Source organism: Argiope bruennichi, chromosome 8, assembly GCF_947563725.1.
Source record: "Argiope bruennichi chromosome 8, qqArgBrue1.1, whole genome shotgun sequence".
NCBI classification, from domain to species: domain Eukaryota; kingdom Metazoa; phylum Arthropoda; class Arachnida; order Araneae; family Araneidae; genus Argiope; species Argiope bruennichi.
Genome location: NC_079158.1, coordinates 35418937 through 35444710, shown reverse-complemented (window position 1 = coordinate 35444710; position 25774 = coordinate 35418937). Strand labels below are relative to the sequence as shown.

The window sequence follows — 25774 nt, the reverse complement described above, 5'->3', positions numbered from 1 at the left end:
ATGGCTTTTTTAGTATCTACTTCCTTGATGAGCATAATTTATAATGTAATTTTTTTTGTTAAATTGTTTCGTGGACAGTGATGTGATCTGTCCTGTATTGTGAATTTGTTATTTATTTTATAATATGGCTCGTTTTGAAAGCAAAAATGTAACAAACAATATTTTGTTTTCAATGTTGGGTTAATTTGTGGTGCTACTTTATAAAAGTGAGGCAAGGAAAGGATTTATTTTAGCATACGCTATCAGTTTCAATTCCTTTAGTGATGGGGAAATAAAGAACTGTAGTTAGCGATCTAAAATTAGAATATTTAAAAAACGAAGGGGAATATAATATTTTAAGTGTGCTCAGTATTTATCAACTGTGGTATAGAATTTGGTATAAAGAAACGCGAAGCTTCTATTGAAATATGCTTTATTTAATCTATAGCCCTTCGAATGGTTTTAATCTTTAGCCCTTCGTTGGTGCCAACCATTACGGGGATATTGGGGAACATACTATAGGTTTAAAACACACAATACAATTTTTTATTGAAACAATATAGATTGGCTTTTACTGAGATTACGTTACTGGCGATGAGATACAATATAGAATGCAATTACTTTGGTTAGCATTCAAAATTTGTTAATCAAAGTAATTGCATTGTTTTTTAATAAATTTAACTGTCGGATGATACCTACAAAGGATTATAAGCATTTAATTAGTTTTTAGATGGCAGAGGACATTTAAGATTAATGTATAATTTTTTACTTGAAACAATTATTATGCAATTAGATGTTTGGCATGTAAAGTTTTAGATTTAGTTGGTTTTCCATTTTATACTATGCCCCTGTCCTAATATTGATTTTATCGACATTCCAAGAACATCTACAAGCTTTTTAACTTTCGAATTATTAAATTGATAATGGTTTAGACATTTTACATGGACAGAAATATGGCATCATTTAGTTTGGCACAGTTAAGCCAATGAATGGCTCTCCTATCAATAAACCCAAACAACCCAACCCAACCCAACCCAACATGTAAAGTTATGTCATGTGACTGTGCAATTGCATGGGAATGTCATTGTGTTAGATATGTTAAGAAATATTATGATATTGATGCTGTATTGAATAACCTTCATGGGAACATCACAAGTAGGATGATATATAGAAAGGGCATTTAAATTAATATCTACTTTTTTTAATTCAATTGCACGGAAAAGATAATATGAATGGCTTGATTTTTAACAACACTACGTGCACTGTTATTTCTATTTTTACTACTAATAAAAGAAAATATGTGTATTGATACTTAACAGGTCAAAATATTTGACGCAAAATACCGACTTTAACCACTTAACTGTTTTGCCCGAGTGCCATACGTGCATCGATTTATCGAATTTTGATAGTTGCAAGCAAAAAAATAAGCCATTCATGATGATTATAATTCAATATTAAAATTACTTCAAATACATAGATAAGTCAGGTATGCAATGGATTTCTATTTGAATCAAAATAAGAAAATATTCCCAAAATAGAAGGTGTCATCTTATTAGATAGTAAAGAAAATGAAACAGTTAAGGGGTTAATACAAATATAAATTAGAGGAGTACCTAGGAATAATTTAAAAAAATAATTAACAAATAAAAAAAATCAAATGTAATTTTGCGTTTTGTCGCGGTAATTTACAAAAATATTGTTGCACACACTCTCACAAAAAAATTTTGTGTTTAAAAATGCAATTTTTTTAATGATACTGATTTAATTTTTCATTTTAAAAAAATTCATGATTTTCAACAATAGATTTCATTTCTGCTTGGAAATTCAAACCGTCTTCAATGTTTTATCAAATATTTCATTGCGTAAGTTTTTTTTTTTTTTTTTTTTAAACTTCCAATGTTGAAAATGAAAGAAGAAATATTCTGCTTATTATCTGTGCAGTCTGCATAAGGAATCAAAGTCAAGTTTTTGTATCGAGAAAGGCAACATTTAATTTGAAAATAGATCTCCTAAAATCTTGCACTTTTAAATTCATTGTGATGTCACTAGACTCGATTTCATTAGGAACGCATAATGCGCAGAATAGGCGAAAAGCTATGATTTCAAAGCCTATCACAATTTGATGAGGAAAAATAGCTGAGGGAATCTAAGACGATGAATGAGGGATGCGCAAATATCGTTATAAATAGGAAATTTGATTCAAATCGAACACAATCAGCATTTTCAGTGGACCAATTCAGACTAATATGCCTAATGCGGATAATATTGATTAAAACCAGAAATAATGGTCTGCCCAAAATTTTCATATATATATTTTAGTAATTGTATTTATGAATTATTTACTGCATACCATTGGTGAACGATAGTTACAAAAGAGCCTATTGAAGTGTATTCTTTGGCTGTTAGTCGCCGGGTGCGATTAATACATAAGTACAAGTTAATATGTATTCTGGACGCCTGTTTTCCAACACTTATTGAAAGCAAGATAAAGTCACGAAACTACATGCCAAATTTCATATTCGTGTTATCGTGTATTCACTTAGACAACTTCCTCTTAACGGATTTCTTTCCCAATTTTGATAGAAATTTGCAAATTGAATGTAGTTAAATTTCATCCATCCAGCTGAAAGCGCTTCTGGCTAATTGTGTTCACAGACAGACAGATATAATTCCAGTAATGTGTTTTCCGAACTGAAGAATGTCTGAAACTTCAAATGTTTTGTTGATTCAATATGGTCTTTTTTGTATTCTTCGTATAAGTAAAAGTAATTTAGTACCGCCAAAATATTACAGTAGCGATTTTGTTGTTGAAATCACATAAAATCTGTACAAACATCTGTGCTATTGCTATCTATTTAAGGCGGTTTAATCCCCTGCAACTCGCAGTCTCTTCAATGACTCCAGACAAATAGGATTTCTTAATTAAATGAATCTTATTTATTCTTAATGATGGAGGGAAAAGTAAAGCAAATAAAGCCAATTACTAGGAAAGTATCCGATTTGTTTTGTGTCGGTTTTGATTTCCAATAAATTCGTGGTGCCAGTTTATTACTTCTATTAAGCTTAATTATAGTTTTTGCTTTTTCATTGTTTATCTTGGTAAGAACTACTATTCAAATTAATTTGTTTCATTGAGCAGTTTTGTTTTTTAAATTTTGATGTATTTATTCTTGTTAGAATTTTTTTTAATATTTTACCAGGTAAAGCTTTTTTACAAGCATATTCTTTCGACCTAAGTAGATTATAAAATGAAGATTATTTTTTTCCAAAATTATTCGTTGATGCAAATTATTATCTCTCCTAAACTGTCTGTGATCACTCTTATAAAGATTTTTTTCCCCTTTTTTTCACCCCTTCCATACTGAAAATTTCTCACTTGCGTCTACTAGGAAAGGAATTACATATTCGTATGGAAAAATGATACTTTAATTTTTTAGAATCCTTTTCATTTTAATAGCTTCAAATAGATGTTAATATTTAAAAACTAATTCCAGTTGCCATAGTTTAATGTTAGCTGATATGCAGATTATTCTAGTCGATTTTATTTTATAGGTCTTTTTCCAAGTAGTCTTTGAATTTTTGCTTAAAAATTTTTTATCTGACAAGATGACATTTAATTAGTATGATTTTTGTCGAAATTGAACAATATCATTGGCGGGAGCTTAATCTGCCGAAGATTTCTTAAGCCTATCCTCTTTAGCCTGGGAAAAAGAACTGAAGCCTTACTCATTTGGCGGTGGGGAAATGAAGATTTTTTTGGTGGGAAAGTTAATTAATAATTAAAATTCTAATTAAAAATTCAAAAAAAGGGACCCCAGGTGCACATTCCCGACCTCTAAGGTATACATGTACCAAATTTGGTAGCTGTAGGTCAAATGTTTTTTCTGTAGAACGCCAACACACACACACACACGCACACGCACACACACACGCACACATTAAGCTTTATGTATAAGTATAGAAGAAACAAAGAAATCCATTCGGTTTTCTGGTTTATCGTTTTTACCAACCTAAATAATTTTTTTTTTGAATTTATATAAAATAATATCTGATTACAGAGAGAAGACTGAAAATTTTTGAAACGAATTAACGTTTGGGGTTTAAGAAGTGTGAAAAATATGTAGTCTTGAAAATCCAATGTGAGCGTATTTTCAGAAAACTTTAAAAACTCTTCTCTGAATGATTTTTATACCATAATAAAATATAAACAATTATCTATTTTCTGTTAATTTATCATACGATTTTTAAAATTCCTTTTGCAAATATAGTAATGGTTACATGCATGTAAGTAACTATATTTAGTATTTTTTTTTTCTGAGTGGAATGTCAAACTATCTCTGAATAATTAAAAATTAATTTAATCTTATGCTAGTTTATGAATCTTATATGAAGCGATATAATTTTGAAATGCCATCAATATTACATTTAAGGTGAATACATTAAGAAAAGAATGATTGATTCCAAACAATGTATGTGAGGGGAAATAAAATAAATTCAGTATAATGCATGTTATATAAACATGATATTTTTCGATTTATCTTTTTTATCTATATAAAGTAGATTTTGGTGATTCCGATACTAAAACCAAATATATTTTATTGTAATTTTTTATTTTATATTGAACATTTCTTCACGATTTATTTATTTTGTTCAAATTATAGTTAATATGTATCTGCCGTTTTGTAATTTATAATCAATAAATGTACTAATTACTTGTATGTAAATCTGAAATTTAGTGCATTAACACGATGCTTAACCTATGTGATTCTGTTCAATAGATCTGTGTAATTTCTTGCCCATTTTGAAATCCATTATGAATTTTGTTAGAGGAGATGAATGTAATGTCATAAGTTAGTATAGGAATCTGTGTTTAAATGAATGTGGATAATTACGTTTCTCATGTGACTATGACGTCACGAGGATGTACTACATTAAGACTTTCATTTCATCGGCACATAAATGAAACACTGCATTTCATTCTTCATGTGATCGGTCATCCTTGTTTTAATCTTTAGAGTAACCTTTTTCTTTGTGTGTGACCAATGGGCGTGTAAGAAGTGTCTGCATAGGCGTGGGAATTGTAATTTTCTTTTTTTCTTCCACAGGTGGCTGTCTGCCGGAGGATGGCGTGCCGGACATGACTGTGATCAGTGACATTGACGAGCAGGGAATCAACACTAATCTCAAGACACGGTACAAGAGAGATCACATCTACGTATCCTTTTCATTGCTTTATTTTAGTTATTTAAAATTTATATCCACTGCTGCAAGGTAAGTTTGACGATAAAATTTGCATAATTTAGCGAGGGCGGAAATGTGGAAGATATTTAATGTGAAAGTCTGGATGTTCCTTCATGTATCATTGGTCTATCATTGCACCAATACTTGCATAAGGAAAGGATAATTTGATCTTTAAATAAGAAAATGTATTAGTTTATAATTTCTGATTGAAAGTGATATGTTTAGAATTGGATGTTGAATTTATTTTGCCACAAATGTACGAGGATTATTTTTGATCCCCCCCCCCTCTACCTCCGATGGATCATAAAAATTGGTACCAAAAGTTATGTTACTTTTTGACATAATCGCCGTGGAAATTCTGGCTTTTATCATACCCTAGACAAAGTTTCCATCTTCCTCTTTGAAGAATATTGCCGCCTGTGATGCGAGTTGGGACTTAACTTTCTTTTGAAGTTTCTGATTAGTACGAAAATTTTTAAAGTTTTCTTTAATAAAAAAAGAAATAGAGGCATGCCTAAAAATTCACCCTCCAAAGTCGTAATTTTGATATTTGATCAGTCAGCTCGTTGCTTGTCGTAACAATATCCCCCTTTTCATTCAAAAACAGTTGGTCAAGTCTTTGAACAAGATCTATTGCAATAAACTTACGTCCTTGCCCTCCTTTATTGAGAACTTGGCTTAGAGCCGATAGAGCCGAGTGATTTTCATCTCTTCCCTTAATTGAAAAAAAAAAAAAATGTCTAAGATACCAAAATGATGATTCTGGACTAATGAGGACCTTCAAAGGAACTTTAAGGTCAATCTCGTATAACAAAACGATCCTTGAAGACGGAATCGGTAACAAATCTACCAATATAATAAATGCCTGAAAAAAAGTAAAACTTCGAAAAGCAACATTTTTGTTAATACATTAATATTTTACTTATGGTTTGTCGGAGATTTTGGGAGAAAAACTCTCCTCTTTAATACCATAAATCTGACAAATCATCAATATTATTAAGTGATTATTCTTAAGAGATATTTTTTTTAATACAAAAATCAATACTAGGAATACATTTTTGGTTCCTCTTGTATATCTGTTATATCTTAAAAGTGCCATTGAAAACTTATAGGCAAGTTTACATGTCATTCGTCACCGTCGTTGTTGGAACTATTATTTTTAACGTAGTAAAAGCACTTCTTTATGCAAAAATCGTTAATTCACAAATAAAACTTCATAGCCAGCATTGAAAACTCTTAGCCTTCTTAAAATTTAGAATATTTAGTTTATTTACACTTTGTACCTTAATAAAAAAGCTGGATATGGAGGTGAAATTTTCGCACGCCTTTTTTAGCTTTAAAACCACGTTTTAGATTTTATTTTGGGACTTTTTATCATCTTCGCATAACGCTATATTAGAAATATTTCTCCATTTCTGAAATTTTATTTTTTGTACGAATTAGATTCTCTTCGTATAAAGACAACTGCTATCCCGAATAGAAGGCCGCATGATCCAAATAAAATGTTATCGCTTATTGGTGACCTGGCTGACATGGCTTTTGACTTGACATGACATGGCAAGACTTAGACCTTTGGGATAGCGGGGATATGGACTGGAGCGTTGCTATACTCTTGCCGGTGTCATCACTTTTTCACTTTATGTGTATGAATGTGTTTGTTGCTTGATATATTGATATATTGATTATTGTTGTTGATATATATTGATTATTGTTCGTTCTAGGATTCGAAAACCCATCGTGCTTTTGTGCATGCGTCAGGATGCGTTTATTTAATCAAAATAGGGCAGAGAGGAAAGGTGAAAGGGAGAGTTTACATTTAGCAATAGGGCGAATTCAGATTATTGCGGAATTGGAGGTGTAATGATCGCTCATCTTTCGGCGTACCACCGCTTACCGAAATACAATCGTCGAAAAGTCTCGTGATCTTGAAATGAACACTAGTAAAGAGTTTTTTGGAGTCAAGTCCCTCTTTTTACGGCCAAGGATTTTACTTGTGTATACTGGGTTTTAAGAACCTGCGCTTTGGCGGTTCAGTATCAATTTAGTTATATATATATTTAATTAATAAATATTTTTGTTTATCTTTTGAATAATAAAAAGTCATTTCTTTCACCATATTGAATACAACAATAAAAAGAATCCACTAATAACATTTTTAACTTCCTCGCACCGCTGCAAATTTTCACTTTCGTTTTGCTTATCGACAACTAGTAGAAAATGACTGCGAATTTAAAATACGCCATAAAAGCTATTACCAGGAATTACTTATTCGATTAAAATGATCAGATAAGTTTTCGTATCGAAAAGGATTGCTAAAATGCATTCATTTGTTACTAACCGCTTTGAATCGACTTAGGTTTCCTTGAAGATGCCGACGCGAAGTATTCAAACTTTGTATTAAAAGCGATGCATTCAGTGTTGAACCGAGACATTGAATTTCTATGCGAAGCAGGGTTATTGAAATACTTATGAAGCCGGATTATCCCTTGGCGACATCTTTGTTGTAAAGACGTGAGCGAATTCTTGAGAATTGGATAGGGAATATTACGGATTCCATTTATCAGCTGTCTGCTTATGCATTTTCGTTTTCTGTATTTTCATCAATGCGTATTTTCTGAAAATGCAGTTTTATACTATTTAGAAATTTATTATACTAAAGAAAATTTTAAGATAATAATTTTTAGAATTTCTAACTTCACCTTTCATAGTACTTTTATAAAATATTGGAATTTTTGCATTTGGTTTTTTGACATGTTTGTACTACTACTTTGTACTTGATATACAGAATATAATTAACAATTTTGAGTTTAATTTTACTATTTTTATGATGGTTCTAAACACAATATGAAAGGTATTGAAATTCTTAACACTTTAAACGAGAATTCTTGTATATATGTGAATTTATTTCGTGTATCTCGGAAACAGCTCTAATGATTTGGATCAAATTTTATATTTAGATAAGGTTTCGTTTTTTAAGTGTATCTAAATAGGTGTCTTTCCTGGGGAAAAAACGCGATTGGACACACACAAACTTTTTTATAACTAACTCTTAGTCTTTTTCTATCTGCTGTCATGCTGACAATGTCATATAGCAACATGGTAAAACTGAGTACAAGTTCAAAAATATAAGTAATGCTAGATAAACTGTAAAATGAATACTGTACTATATCGGATTGTTTCGAATAACATGTTAAAGTAAGTGCATTTATGATTTTTTTTTTATTTAAATGACCAGTTCTTATGTAGGTAGGGTTGAAAAATATTCATATGTTATCAGTATGTGATTCGTATTTAAATATTTTCTCAGAAAAACACGATTTTATATTAAAATAAAATGCAGAGCGAAGTGTTGTCTCCCAGGTACTATTGTCTATAAATCCTCATTAATTTTTAAATCTTTTTTTAAATTTTTTTATTATTTAAAGACTAAAAATAACTACATTATTTTTTTAAGAAGGCGCTGCGTTTATTCATGAATTATTCACATATTATTTTGGTTTATAGTATTTTCTTTAAACATTACTTAAGTTCAGAAAATTAGTATTAATAAATAAGGGTACCAAGGGAAGGGAACCAATTTGATAAGGTTTATATTTGATCGGACAGTGCATTTTCAGTATAAAGAAGAATCTAAGAAATAAGCAGAGGAAAAATATATGAATAAAAAAAAAAATCTACAGCAAAATTACAGTTTTTGTGGCCAATGAGGGGATTTAAAGCCGCTCTTAAACAGTGATGATATCATGCTTTCGTTGCTATAAAATTTTCATAATTATTTATTTATTTTTTTCATTTTAAGCCATATTTCGGCATGAGGTCGATAAATTTTTTACCTTGTGATTGGTAAGACGGAGGATTATTGTCACGAGGTATTCAATAACATAATTGTCTGGAGCTATAAGTAAATGCAACGATGAGAATATAAACTGAACATATGAAGATAGGTCACAAAGAGACTTTGTTCTATGATGAACTGACTGAATTTTCAGGTTTCAGTTCAGAGAATTAAAGAATACTTGTGAAAGTACTTCTAGTTTCACATTAATTGCTCATGGAGAAAAGGAAGCTTCAGATATCACACGAACTATAATCAAACTAATTTAAATTGGTTTCTCGCAGGAAGGCCGAAGGACTGCATCTCTTTAAATGACATAGTTTGTGCATCTATGCACGTTGGAATTGTTCTCCCTTGTTATTTTCCGTCGATTGGACAAATGAATGCATAGCTTTATTGCTCTGATTATTAAATACCTAAATTCTGCGCAATTTAAAAAATAAATAAATAAATTACATAAATGAGAGTTATGGGTTTTATAGTCTATTTTCTGTTATCTGAGTTTTGTTTTTAAAAATTTTTATTCCCCTGTTCTTTTTTTTTTTATAATGCTTTTCTCTAATATCTATGCATTGATTTCACGTCTGTTAAGGTATTTCAATTTTGTATAGTTATACTCTGTTTCTTAGAAATGTTTTACATTTTAATCCTCTTAAAATATACATCAAAAATTTAAATTTTAGTTTAACCCTTTAAAGGGCCGTTTCTTTCTAGTTATATACGTTTAAATATTTTTAGGCTTGAAATTAGAATAAGAAAGTGGATTCATTTAGCTTATTAGATAAATTTAATTTGATTAATTAATTAATTTTGTTAATTAATAATTAAGTAACAAATCAAGACACATCATTTTGTGTGAGATAAAGAGCTGAAGCATCTAAGTTTCTATCTTTCTAAAAAAAACTGTCAGAACTTATGCCAACCTACATAATTTCATACAAAGATTGATAAATTTGGTGGGAAGCATACTTCCCACGGCCCTAGAAAGGGTTAAAAGGACATTAAAATGACATAAAAGGACATGTTTTTTTTTTTGTAACTTTATGATGTTGTTATTTATTAATTTTAGGATTTTTGAAATTACATTTTTCATTTCACTTTAATTATCTACTCATCCCCCCCCCAAAAAAAAAACTTTCTTTGAAGAGGTGTTAACACCCCAGTAACATATCTAGAGAGGGAAGTTACTTCTTTAGTTTCAAATTCTTTTTTTTAGATTTATTTTGAATTCTTTACCCTTACATTCAGTGAAATATAGATTAATAATTTGATTATGACATTAAGTCAGATTTACGAATTAAAGTAATTTATATAGTATTATTTTATTTTTTAATAGGGCTGAATTATTAAATAGGCAAGAAATTGTTTCGTCATCGAGATTTTTTTTTTTTCTTTGCGATTTTTTGAAACTGTCTTAATATTTTTCTTTCATTTAATTTGCAAAGGCCGTATATTCGAACTTATTTAAATTAAAAACAAGAATCGTTTAAATTTTGGAATATTATTCTTAAACGTTTCTTCATATTTTCAGATCCATTTACAAATTTCTTTTTTTTGCTTATTTTTTAATTGACCGACTGGTTTGAGAATCAGTTATTCTGACAAAATTGTATTAGACATTTAGAATCATTTGTGTTATTAATTTCTTTTCCATTTTGTTTTTTTCTTTCAATTTTATGGGTTTTATATATCGGATGCAAAAATCAACTCTGTTGAAAGTGAATTGCTTTTAATTATTTTGTTATTTTATTTGTAATATGTTCCTTAAAAAGTTCCTATTAACGAAATTAAAAATAATCAAACTAATATTTGATTTTGAAGTTATGGAAGGGAAAATGAAGTATACAACATATATTGTCTAAAGGCCTATAACGGACTTACTATTTCTGTATCTTAGTTATGAAATAGTTTTAAATATAAAACACCCTTGAGATACTTTTTCTGCTTAAACTTCTCTTTTTGTGCTCTGTCAGAATTCTGGTAGCAGCTTTTCATTTGTATTCTTGTATATGTTGTTCTTGAGTGTTCGTGTTTATGTATAATATAGTCAGTCATGTAGGTATCAAAATAAAATATTTTGGTCAGTGAACCTTTTAACCTATAGATAAAAATACAGGATAATTTAAAATGAATATAGCAATTACAAACGGCTTTAACTATTTAATGAAAAAGAATTTATCGATAAGATTAACACAGAATATAGACGGAACCTCAAAATTTCCCATGCCCAAAACAACTGAAGAACAATTGTAATTCGCTTGCGTCGGTGACTGCAGATATGTCTCGGAATGTATGCGTGAAATGGACTACTGCCTTGATATTGCCCGTGTGACCAAGGGAAGTCACATAGAACATTTATGACATATGTATACAAACTTTTGAAGTTCCGTCTACATTATGTGTTAATCTTATCGATAAATTCCTTTTCATTAAATAGTTAGAGCCATTTGTAATCGTTATATTCATTTTGAATTACCTTGTATAAGAAATTTTTTGTAAACCATGGAAAATAACTGTCCTTTAATATTTCTTACATATAATTATAATTTTTATCTGATGTTTTATTACCGGTTTATCTTACTGTTCGATTATAATAACTTTTATTGTCTTATGATTTGTAACTAAAAGGGAGTTTTTTTTTGAGTTTGAATGTCAAAGCTACAAAGCTCTGTAAACGCTACAAAACGTAGGTACAAAATAACTATGCTGCTTTTTTTAGGGTGAATTTAGTTTAGCGTGTTATGAATAAGACATGCATTAAAATAATTAACCATGAATATTTTGGCGTGCACATCTAATTTGTTTCATTGATTTTTATTTTTTCCTCTTACAAAAGGCTGTTTTCTTTGGCACGTTTCCTTAATAAAAGGCACTGCTCAGAATGGGTTTTCTTTCTTACTCTGCACGCAACGTCTGAATGATCTATTGTAACCTAAACTGTTCATCTGTTTTTGTATGAAAATAGAATTCTCGGTGTATAATATTTATAACTTTTCTCCCTCCTTTGCCATTTTACCTTCGCTTTGTTTATTTAGTAACGAACGTAGAGATCTTTTGTCTCTGTTTTTATCGAAAGAATATGAAAAAACGTAATTTATTAATTAATTTTGATAAATTAAGTCTAAAATTCTAATTAATGTCTGCCTTTTTAACACATTTTCTTTCGCACTTTAGACTTTTTACTTTATTTTCTGGAAAGTTGCAATCAATATTTTTTTACATCTCCAGCACTAAAGCACTTCTGATTCAAATTTCATAGAAAAAGTGGAAATGTTGCTTTCGGTTTGAATTCATTAGTTTCCTTCTGAATGGAATGAATATGAAATAAATGACAACAATCATGCTATTATTATTTTCCAAAAAGCATGAAAGTTTCAGAATACTTGGGTATTAAAAATGTATATTTAGAAGTATTTAAATAATTAAAAAATTTGTATGATATAAAATTAATTCTTTCGTAATGTGAAATTAAGTTACATTTGTGAATCTTTCTTAATAAAGGGTGTACAAATATTTTCTAAATTAATCTTTTAAATTCTGAATTTCATTTAAAAGCATTTTTCAATCTCGAAGATCTCATTTTAATGATTTGAAAATGTTCTCTTTTTATGGTAAATTAAAATTAACTTCTGAAAGCGAAGCGTTTTTTTAGTCATGCTTGTTGCAGGATACAATTTACAGATGGTGTTCCAGTTTTCAAACATTGTCATTTCAAAGCTAATCAAAATGGCCTCCAGTATCTCTACCATTGGCCCTAAAATTTATCTAATTTTATACAAATATGTTTTGGTTTATGCCTTTATTGCTTTTTTTTTGTTGCACATTTTAATGAATTAAGAGGTAGGCAAAGTTCTGAATGTTGTTTATTAGTTGTTTCCTCAAACATTAAGTTGAAATGTTCTGTAGAAAGAACAATTACATTGTCGGAAAACATGAATACATGACCTGGCACGCAGCAAATTTCTCTACCATCCAGTCTACTTTCTGTTTTAAATAAAGTAATTTTGGAAGACTCCCAATTCTTAACTTTACTAAATAGTATTTCAACTAACGTCTAAAAATATAATTTAATCGAACGCTCTTCATTACCAATTGATGTTTTGATATCTTCAAATTGAATAAAAATTAATTTCATGACATTATACGCATTAAACGCGGAATATTCAGTTAAAGTAGTGTTAGATTTGTGTAAATTTCCGAACCAGTTTTCACCCAAGATGTAGAGAATGAATCTTGCCTTTATCCAATACATAATAAAATACGTTGGTTGCTTTTCTGAGGACTCAATTTCGCATCGCAATCTTAGTTTCCAATTCCCAGTGACGCCAAAAACTCGAAGATAGCTCTTGAATGGGTCTTGACCGATATACGTTCAATACTGTCTCTGGATCTGGAACAACGGCGCGTCTCCGTTGCGTTCGTTCAACCCCTATTTCTAGTGTGAGGGCGTATCGATCTCGGGCAGACGCCCGTCCCCTGAAAATGGCTGCCTCCAAAAAGTGGGGAAGAGGGTGGGGGGTGATGGGAAGCCTTTTGTGGGGGCTTGGATCCAACTCTTCATCCGGGAAAGAAAGGTATGCATTTCGACTTTTGCCTCTTTCTCCTTGTTGTCGTTGGGAAAAATCTCATGTTCTGGCCGCCTGTTCCTTTAAAAAATGTCTTTTCCATCCCTGGAGGTGATGTCATGTTTCTGGGTTCGATTCTAATTCTAATCTGTCTTCTCTCCGAACGACGCCGGAGGCGTGTTTTTTATTTTGGTTTTTATTTTGTTATCTTTTTTATTTGTTACTTCTCCCCCCGATATATCAGCGGGGGTGGATTTTTTTTTTAATGGCTTACGATCGGAGATCTGTAATCCGGCACCTTTTGAAAAAGGGTGTTACGTTGGTGGGTGACTTGAATTGATGGGACGTTTTGAGTGGATTCTGTCGCGAGTTCGCGATTTGAATTAGTGGGATTAGGTTGTTTTTGTGTTTGTACATCTACTGATATAATAGAAAGCTATTTTGCCTTTAAAATGAGTTTGGCACACTTCAAGAATTATTTGATCCCTCTTCTCATTTTCATGCAAGTTGTCAGGAGAAAAAAAAATGTTTGACTTAGGATTTAGATTTTCGAATCATCTGCTGTCTGCGCATGTAAAATCCCAAATTGAGTGAACATATATTGCGATAGGTTACCAACCCCGTTTTATTTTATGACACTAAAATTCACTATTTAACGTCATTAAATTCATTCTGGTTTTTTTTTTGTAAACATTTAAATGTGAATGATTAGTCTAAAGACTTGTAGGAATCTTTTAACATCAGACTTTAAAGATAATGTTGTACTAACTGAAAATGATTAATGACTTTACACTAAATTACACTTTAACTAGTTTTCTACTCCTTTTCCATCCATTACTCGATCGAATCGGCTCAAGTTCACATGATACAGACGTACTCTCCAACTTAGTAACTACGGAATTTCCATAGTTGCTAAGTAATCCATAATAATTAAGTGAAAACTACGGAGTTACGGACATAAAATGAAAAATTATGAATAACTACAAAAAAAAAAAAAGAAAACACCGCCGTAAATACCATTTTTTTTGAAAACTTGCTTAATACTTCTGGCATATCATTCCTATAATCTCAGCATACAATTTTTTTTTTTAGTTAAGAAAAAAAGGGGAGGGGGGGGTCTTTTTTCAGCATGAATACAAAAACACTGAAATCCTTCCTCATTACAAAAATGTATGTGGAAATTTATTATGATGTAAACTGAGCAACGATGACTTAAAAAAAATAATCAAAAAATGGCTTGTTAATGAAACATTCTTTTAAAATGTCTAACAATTACTGTTAATTTGCTTGATCAACATCGTGTTGTGATCTTTTAAATAAAATTATTTCGCTTATATATATTTAGTCAATAATAAAGCCCAGCTAAATAACTTTAAATAAGGGTTGAAAACATTTGCTTTGATTAATTAAAATTCTTTGGAAATATCTATTTGGTAATTTGTATATATTACGTTAGATCTAATATATCTGCAAGAAGTTCTGATGACTAGGTGACCAATGTTTGAGAATATGTGCAGAGTAAGAGAGGCGCGCCAGTTTAATTTTGAAATTCATTCCGCTTCTTACAGTTAGAGGAAAAAAGAGCCTGACTTTATTGCACAATACAAGGCAATATACAATTAGATTATATGGTCAGTTACTTCAGTCACGTGACTTCGACTTATGTGAATTCATTATTTTTATTGCTAAAGCTATTGAATTCTTTTCATGTGTTATCCATTATTCAACTTATTTATTTTAACGTTTGAAATTTGTTTGAGGTTGAAAAGAATGAATAACTACCATCAAATTCAGAGCAAAAGCTCAAACATTTCATGAAAACCGAATATTCTCGGCATACAAATCTACCTTTATTTTTTTGTCTGTGTATTGAATTAACTTTTATCATGAAAATGTGAAAGTGCTTGAATCATACATAAAGTTTTAACAAATTGGCATGTATATTAAATTATTTATGTCATATTCAACACTGAATTATGATTCATCTATTTCATTTAGTTTGCGTCATAACCTTTAATATCTCGACGTGTTTTTCAATTTCAATTCATTCTTTTGAATGATATAAAATAATGTTTTTGAGAACGATTAATCGATCATTTTGATACTTAGGCATTTTGTAAACGCGCCCTTTAAAGATTTACAACCAATTGCTTTAATTGATCTTGGGAAAATGTTTACTTTCGATGAAGAATAAAATATTTTTGCATTGTTCGCTATTTTCTGAAGGAGGAGGACTAGTGTGCTCTTTGTGTAACATGAAGGTGTAGCCGCTTCTGAGTGGGAGTAGATTCGAACAGTTTCATTCTTTTTGCTCTTGATACATTTTCTTTTCTAGTTTGTTTCAGTTCCATTTTCTCCGACATGTTTGCCATGTGTCTAGAAAAAGTGTTTTTGTAGAGACTTTAGCATCGTTTTATTTTGGTAGGATTATGAGCCAAGATGAGTTTATCCGCGAGTATTTAGTGTTTTCATTAAAAATAAATTTAAAATTCAATTAAATAAAAATGTTTAATTTAATATAAATTATTTAAATTTAATATTAATTATTTCAATTAAAAATAAATTATCAATTAAAAATAAATTTTCACGAAAGATTGTTCATGAAAAAGTATGCTGCTTGAATGTTCGAATTTCTTTTGGGAATTATTGGCTATTTTTTCTCTTAATTGTTCTTTACTAAACTTCCAGTCAGAGTGGCCTACAGTTTGAGACGGAAGTTTCCACGGAAAAATCTACCATGTTTGTGGGCCTTAAGTACATTTATTTATCCTCTTTCTAGTGAGGAGTGTAAGGAGAAGAGGTACCAATTTCAGTGTCCCTCTAATCATCTGACCGGTGTTAAAAATTGCTAAGTCCGTTCCAAAATAGCCCTGGTGATTCTGTATTCTACTTTTGTTTTTTCGAAGTTTTGAAATTTATTGTTTTTCTTCTATCTTTTTGTTGTTTTGCTTTAAGATAGCGTATTCTTCTACAGCTACTGAATTTTTGGAAGTGCTCCAGAAATTAGGTCAAAATTAGGGTTTTTAAGACAATGGAGATACGGATATATTATGAAAAATTAAGTTATGAAACGGAAATATATGCGGAATATAACAAAAAAAAATATTACTATTACAAAATGGAAATATATACGGAAAATTATAAAAGATAAGGTAAAGAAAATATCTTCTTCCCAAAATCTCCATCGCAGCAATACTAGGAGTAAAAATAATTTTAGCGTGATTTGAAGGAAAAAATCACAGCTTGAATCCAAAAAACATTAGTTACTCATCATAAAGAAATTTATATGAGAATTTGTTATGTTATTAAACTGAACAATGACGACTTAAAAAATAAAATTGCTTGCTATTTAATGAAAACAAAATTTAATGTCTAACAAATAGTTTTAATTTGTTTGATCAACAAAAGCGTGTTATGTGATGTTTTCATAAAATAATTTTATTTATATATTTAATCAATTATAAATGCTTGTTAAATAATTTTGAATAATATTTGAAAATAATCATTTCAATTAATCAAAACTCTTTTGGAATATCTATTGTTCAATATTTTGTTGAAACTACGTTGCATGTACTATACCTGTAAGAAGTGTTACCAATGGTGGAGAGTATGACATAGATTTGATATAAATGTCGTATGACGTTTTTCTTTTATTTCTCTCGATTTATTTCCCAATTGACCAGGAAAGAAAAATTCTTGTAGAATTTTATCTTTCATTTTATTTGTAACTAAATTCAATGTAGATATTGATTGAAATCTTTATGGCGGAATTGTGACAGAACCTTATTGTTATTTACCTATTGTGATTTAAAATCCTAATTTCATTTAAATACAAAGATCTTATGCGAGTTCTGTCATACTTGTCTTCCCATAATTCATATTAACTTGGACAGTCAGACGTCAGTCAGCTTGAAAACAAGATTTTTAAGAACACTGAATAACTGCTCAATTCAGTAAAATTATCACTTTAAAAGAATGAACTATTTTTATGATAATTATAGTATACTTGTTTAAATACTTTAATTTGTCAGTTGCATCAAAATTATAAATAAGATTACAGTCATAACTATTTTTTAGTTTTGTATTATTGCTTTCGATTATTTTAACTATATTCATTTTACAAAATAAATGCTCGAATTATTCTTGAGAAAATATGAGAATGTTTTTTTTAAAGTTGTTTTTTAATTTTTTTTCTTTTATTTCCGGGCTTTTAAAAAAATGTGATAACATCGAATTCATTTCCCCAAAGATAATCTTGTTCTCTGGTTGAAAGCTTTCTGAAAGGCAAGTAACCTTTTTCTTAGAAAAGCAATTTTATTTTGCATCAGATGAAAAATATTTATTATAATCTGTTGCCTGTAAAGGCCTAACTAAATTACTGAAGGGTTTTTATACCTTTTAATTTTATTGGCTTTCATTTGGTGTAGTGGTACAACTTCTGAAAATGAAGGTGTAAGATACTTTTTTCTAGAAAAGAATGTGAAAATAACTTTTACTTCTATCTTTTCTTTCGTTAAATGGGCTTTGAAGTTTTTTACTGGAAAAAGAAGCAAAAAGCTATTGTTTCTAAACTGCAAGGTTAAAAAACATAACAATTGTCATTCCATTCGAATTGTTCTGTCATAATTCTGCTATCTTCGTTGTTAATGTTTATTTTATGCTACCCATTTGTAAGTTTCACTTTCTTGCAGCTTTCCGTAAACGTTTCTTTTCTTTCTTTTTTCCTTTTCTTTTTAATGTTCAATATTGGATGTCAATATTTTAAGGGATTTACTTCAATAAAAAACAATTTAATATCGTGATTCATAAAATTTATAGCGAATAATTCAATGTATTCGGTAATTTAGGAAATTTAAAATCGGCTCAGAGTATCTGACTTGGTTGAAAACATGAATAGATGAAAATTCGCATTTTTATTTTCTTGAAGTTTTAAAAAATAGGTATGTTTCTGTTTCCAGGGGTGTCTTTATTTTATCTCTATGTCAATTAGAAGCCATTAGTTATAGCAAACTATTGCTTATTATGTAATGCTTATTTATAAACATTTAAAAACTTTAAATATATTTTCTGTAGAACGAGGTTTTTTTCATAATTCTACTGTACGAATATCGTCATTACTTTTGAGAATATTCATACTGTACGAATATTCTCAAAAAGTAATCAATGCTTCTGAATGAAATTTTAAAATTAGTGCTCATTATGTTATCCAGAATGTACTGAACTATGGATTTGATGTTGAATGCTCTAGAGATGGCTTTGATTGTTTTATGCATGAAAAAAGTTCCAAAATATCGTAGATAATTTCTTGTAGTACGCACAAAAACTCTATTTTTGAATATAATTCTTAGATAATCGTTAGTTACACTCTAAAATATATTGCACATGTAATGTTACAAAGAAAAAGGAAACACTATAACAATATTTTTCTTTAGAACAATCCTAGTTTTTTGTAAATAGTTGCTAAAATTTACATCAAAATATGCTTGCATATATATTGAAATAATTTCACTTTTATTCACCATTTTATCCTTTTATTAAAATAAACATTATAATAAATAACAATCAGAATTATAATGATAATAAATAACAATCAGAATTATAATGATAATAAATAACAATCAGAATTATAATGATAATAAATAACAATCAGAATTATAATGATAATAAATAACAATCAGAATTATAATGATAATTGTAATAAATAACAATTAATCATAATTGTAATAGTCATAATTAATAACATTAAAATATATTTGTTGAAAAATTCTCTCCGAACCTATTCGGATACCTTAAACTAATTGTGACAGAATACTATAAGTATATTGGACTTGAGACATGGAGGTGGGTGGACAAATTATAAACTTGCTTAATTTTATAAACAAATATGATGATGGATTTTTAAAACAATCGCCATTTGCTTCTGTAATTGTTACTAGGTAAAATGTGCGCATGTGTTAGCTTTTAAAATATATAGTATCCATATCGGAAGAAATTGACTGTTAGCTGTTTAAATCAAATAGAATTTTAGTACTTACTTTTGGAATATTTTAGATTCTGTTAACCCTTTTCTTTTATTTTTAAAAAGTTTTTAGCGTTTTTTGAGAAATTCAGGATATAATTTGAATTGGCGGGAAATTTTTTCCGAATATTTTATTTCATTTTAGTATGACCTTAGTAGCGTTAAAAGGATTTCTTTAAAAACTTTCTATGTAATCGAAAAATATTCTTTTTAATCTGCTTGAAAAATTGAAAAAAAAAAAAAATGCCTTGAAAAGATGCTGCATTTTATTATTGCACCTATTTTTTTTTTTTTTTGATGTTCTAAGAGATATGGAAACATTTATATCAATGAATGAAAACTGCTCTTCATATTATTCATACCAGTTAGCTTAGGTGCTGTTTCTTTTAATAAAATTCATCCGTTCCAATTGGCATATTTTTTTTTTTTAGTTATAAGTTGTCCAGTATTTCTTTGTATGGGGCCTCATACTATCGTGTAAAGGAAATATTTTTGATATTCGAAAATCTAGTCTCTTTCTTCCGATGTCTTGAACATCTGACAATATTCTTAGCAATATCTTTTGATAAAAGTTTTCCAAAGAGAAACTTTTCAAACATGTTCAGATGTTACAATAAGTGGTTGAAATGCTGTTTTATGTCGAATATGTGTATAAATGATGTTTTTGCTCGTTTCTTTAGGATTACATTTTCTTTTTGTAACAGACACAAGAAAGATGTCTAATTATATCGTAGTGTGAGAGATTTTAATTATAGCTAATGATTTTTCTGTGCTGTTATGAAATTATATATTTAAAATCACTATGCCTTACAAAATTGTTTTTGAACTTTGAATTAGGTTACCAATTTATCAGAGCTCTTTATATATTTATTGAATTTGGTAGTGTATATTGCTTAATTTAGCATTTTTGTTAACACTAACAGTTTAAATCAGAAGCTGAAAAATAAAATATCTAATTAAGAAAATTATTTCTATGATATCCAATTCAGAGAATCTTTAATAATTGTTCCACTTAAATGTCTATTTTTCCATGTAATTTATTGATTAAAAATTCCAATAAATAATCATAATAAAAACGATTTATTGGTATAATGGCATTTTAATCGATAAAGGATTATTGAATGAAATGCCGTTATTATAAATAATTGTTTTTTCATTATATTTGATATAATAATGAAAAATTTGATGGAAAAATCTTTTATTCTTGATTCATTTTTATAATTAGACTTGAGTTTAATATTTATTCAATTATTTCGTTCTTGCTCCATCATATTTTAAAATTTATATTGATTAATAATGACAACAAGTGACAAATCAAATTGTCACCAAGAAGAAAGATACGATATATATAATTATATCCAATTGAATAGTTTCGAATGCAATCCTGTATCTGAGCAGAGTTTAGCTGAATTAACCCTTTAAAGGGCCATTTTTTTCTAGTCATATTATGTTAAAATATTTTTAGGCTTAAAATTAGAAAAAGCTAAATGAGTCCCTTTTCTTAATTAGATAAATTTTATTTTATTAATTAATTAATTTGGTTAATTAATAATTAAGCAACAAATCAAGACTCATCATTTTGTGTGAGATAAAGAACTGAAGCATCTAAGTTTCTGTCTTTCTAAAAAAATTTGTCAGAACTTATTCCAACCTACATAAATTCATACACAGATTGATAAATTTGGTGGGAACCATACTTCCCACGGCCCTAGAAAGGGTTAAAGCATTTTTTTTTTATTTCTTTCATAACTTTAAGACGCATAAAGCCACAGATTATATAATACTACCCTGAATAGGTAACTCTTAACCTACAAAGAATGCACTTAGAAAGCTCTCTTTGACCACGGATATAAAAATCAACTTTAGAAATCCGGGAAATGCTAAATTTATATATTTTGTCGAATTTTATAACTTTGTGACTTTAAACGAGCAATTCTTGTATATATATATAAATTTATTTCGTGTATCTAGGAAACGGCTTTAACGATTTGGATCAAGTTTTATATTTTTATAAGGTTTTGCTTTTTAAGTTTATCTATCTAAATAGGTGTTTTTCCTGAAAAAAATGTAATTTTACACACGCGCACACATTTATATATATATAATATAAATTATTGAAACCTCTTTCTATCTGCTCTTATGCTGATAATGTTATATAGCATCATCTCGACCCCGATTTCATCATGTTAAAACTGACTGCAAGTTCAAAAATAAAAGTAATGATAGATAAACTGTAAAATGGATACTGCAATATAGCAGATTGTTTCGAATACCAATTTAAATTCATTCATGATTTTTAAAAAATTTAAATGTCCAGTTTATATGCAGGCAAAATTCAAAAATATTCATATGTAATCATTGTGCGATTCGTATCTAAATATTTTCCCCGAAAAAATTCGATTTTATGGAGGGGGGAGCCAAGCGGAGCTCGGTTTTCCTGATGTTGTTACTAATAATCAAAAACTTATATGTTGATAATATAAGTTTTTGCCGTTTAGATTTATTATCACATTTTTCACTGCATTATAATCTTACTGAAAAGAAATAAATGGAATTGCATCAATTCCAGAACGAAGTACTTAAACATGCACCTGCAATCTTAGCATAACAATGAAAATCGCAAGAAGTCCAAAAATAACCAAATCCATGAATTACTGCCTAACAAATAGTTTACTCGCGTTTGACAAAGAACCGTGACAATCCTTGTCGCAACTCTTGACCTTTAACACCCAGCAGACAAAAGGAATGACCTTTCGAACTTGTCTGCGTGCCTTGCAGGTTAGTCATATTGGTCAGGTCCAAAAGACTACCGGATTTCCTGTTGCTGCCCCCCCCCCCCCCAGAATTGCTATTTCTGGTCGCTAAGTAAAATCGATGTGTCATCCTCTTAAGCTGACAGCACTACATGAAGCATCTCCTGACGGCCAACACTCTTTCGAGATTTCGAAAACGATTTTAATCCGCTAAGCTGAAGCGCTTTCACCTTCCTGTGCTTCTTAAGCTATTGGAAAACTTCAACTTCATGGACACACGACGAACGGTGAAAGAGTTCGAAGATTGAATAGATAATCCCACTGGTATGTTACAGCAAGTGTGAGTTGGAATTTATAGATGACAGATTGAGTCGTAGATAGGAATAGTTGCAATATTTTCCGTCGCCTGTTTAGTCCTGTAATGTTCAAATAGTATAGTTAGTTCACTAGACGTCTTAGTCAAATAACAAATGCTACTGCTTGCGTATTCTAACATCTAATTATACTTTGATCTGTGACGTCGCTTTCTTTTTCATCCAACCAGGATCCACAATGGATTCAAACATTAAATCCTTGATTTCAATTGCTTCACATGAGCATGAATTATGTTGTCAGCACTATATTTATTGACACAAACAATATCAAACATGAATCTTGATAACATTCAAACAGTTTTCATTTGAAAATCTAAACCTATCTTCTCTAACGGTTTAGGAAATTGCTTTTGGATATATATTTATAGAGGAGTAGAGTTGAAACAAAATTCAAATTTTTATTTCATTTATTCCAAGTGAATGACTAATCAACGAAATGTGGCTTCTCTGTACGTCCGAAGTCTTTCCGCTGGTGTGATGCGGAAGTTTGGAGAGGGAGGTGCCAGCTAATCATCTGACCGTGGCTCAAAATTACGAAGTCCATCCCCACATAGCCTTCGTGTTGCTTTAGAAACGGGTCCGGGTCGATAATATTACTAAACTAAACCTAAAATGCCCGCACGAAGCCATAAAAAAAAGAATTGAATGATCGGAACGCCTCAATAGCATAGACAGGAAATTTAGTTGAAACCTATGAGTCATCATCGGTCACTGTACAATCCTTCCCTTATGGGGCACGTCCTGTCATCGGCATTGAGTTGCCCACTGCTTGCGGTGGGATTTTCAAATACAGTTGCGACATTAGTTTTTGTCTCCCTGTTTATTAATTAGACATTGCAACGCAATTTAAACTTGTTACAGTTCCTTACGGTTTCTTTGGTATTTTTATAAACGGGAAAAAGCACCATATTATGTATGGGGTAAAGCCTTCACAGATTAATTTTTTAAGATATTATGCTTTTAGACGCTTAAGAACTATGTGCCAAAATAGGCAGTTCGTTTGTAAATTATCTTTAATCGAATTCTTGCTATTCGTAGTAAACATTTCGAAAAAAAAAAAAAATATATTGTCTAAAATGAAATAAGGGGGAATTACTTAAGATACTCGAAAAATCAAATTTCTGCTGCAATCAAATTAATCATTTGATCGCTTTTAATAGCTGAAAACTTTATCGAACAATCCGAATTCATTTAAAACGGAAGCTTATAAACAGGCCATTAAGTAAGTCATTCGCATCAATAAACATTTCGCAAATTTTGATTTATCCACAGTTCTAATCCCTTCTAAACCCAGAATAATTGCTTTCGGACCAAAATAGCTCGCTATATCTACATTTTCTTATTTGTTACTTGGTTCCGAAAGCTTTCAGCCAACAAATATTTTCTTGGGCTGTCCTGATATAGCTTTATTGCATGATTCCAGATGAAAAATTTGCTGGTGTAACGGCATTCCGTTTTATTATTCTCTGTTGGTAAACACATCCGCAAGTAATTGTGAACTTGAAAGTATGAAGTGAAAAATTGCCTCTCCTATTTGTGCAAGATAAATATACGTATACACTTTTTCTTCTAGAGAAATCTATCCATTTTACAGAAAAGATAGAAATTCCTTTTCGGAAAGGGAAGGATATGCGACTCGAATAGATTTATTTTGAATGCATTTATACTTTTGATGTTTTTTTCGGTCTTGCTGTTTTGCTGTGGATCGTGACGGATACTCATTTCCATTTTAAGATATTTTGTTGCCAGAGAAGGATTAGAAATCATTTTTCAATTTTTTATCAGCTTTCAAAAACGGACCCCCCCCTCCCTCTCCTTTTCTTTAAAGTGCAACATAATAATTTTGAATATATCCAGATTTTTTTGTGTTTTGAATGATTATTCCATGTATATTTTTTTAACAACGTTGAAAATGGTTTAAATGGTTTGTTTTTAAATAATTTGAGAATATTTTGGGCTGATTAATTAATTTGCTGTTTTTTTTTTTTTATGTAAAACGTTCGTTAGAAGATCCATGTTTTAATGTTAGTTTCAAAAAATCAATTCTGTACACTGGAATAACATTTTTATCTTCTTGTATTAACCAAAAAGCGAAAAAAATAATTGTTCTTTTAGGCCACCAGATGGTCTGTAATAATTTAAATTCTTGAAAATTATAGATTTGTGTTTTCGCAAAGCTCAAGTGTTACATTTTACGGTATTGCTTATTTATTTCTAAAAGAGCATTAGGAAGAAAATAAATGCCAGAAATGCAATCGATTCTGGGCTCAGTTATATTTTTTTAGAAAGTTTAGTGAGTTCTACTCTTATTTCTTTTTTTACAATAATGTATTTAATTTAGCTTTACCTTACAAACTATACACTCAAACTTATTAAATACCTTAAGAGCTACGGAGCGAGTAGCCACAAATCGTCTCTGAATTGTTAAATGAAGATTTATACACTTAAAGGGGGGGGGGCGTGATATATAATTAATACCACCTATCTCAGTTTCCCAGTTTATAAAAAGGGGGAAAAGGATTGGGGAATTAAATTTTCCACAACCAATAAAAAATAAAGATCTTGCCGCTGTCAATACCGCATCCGAAACAAATTATAGTCTTATGACCATATTGTTTGCCAACTGATTCTAAAACTTTCCACGCTTTTACGCATGCGTTGGTGTGGCTTTAATTCAACAAAATAGGGGTAAGAGCAAAGATGAAAGGAGGAGATTTTTACATATAATAATAAAGTAAATTCCAGAAATGCTCACATCTGTCATCGCCTCATCCCTTATAGAATCGTCGTAAAGTGCTCATCTCAGGATACTGAAACGAACAGTACCTGACTTTGGGGGAAGGATATCCATCTATATTTGTTACTTATTGATTATAAAAAAATGAAATAGTTTCGTATTTTGGTAATTTAGAAAGTGAAAAAAAAGTGAATTTGCAGTTTTAAGGATTATATTTTATTAATTATTGGAAAGTTTGTTTTCATTTAATGGGCTAGGTAGCTTTTTAAGC

At 29.9% G+C, this 25774-nt stretch overlaps 1 protein-coding gene across 4 annotated transcripts in view; it reads left to right on the top strand.

The window, feature by feature from the left end:
- Window positions 1–25774, top strand: part of LOC129980990 (unconventional myosin-X-like) — a 197687-nt gene that overhangs the window by 84768 nt on the left and 87145 nt on the right. For all 4 annotated transcript variants that reach the window (XM_056091564.1, XM_056091563.1, XM_056091562.1 and 1 more), the window contains exon 2: window positions 5085–5194. In XM_056091564.1, the coding sequence (XP_055947539.1) occupies window positions 5085–5194 (110 nt within the window). The remainder of the gene's footprint in view (window positions 1–5084; window positions 5195–25774) is intronic.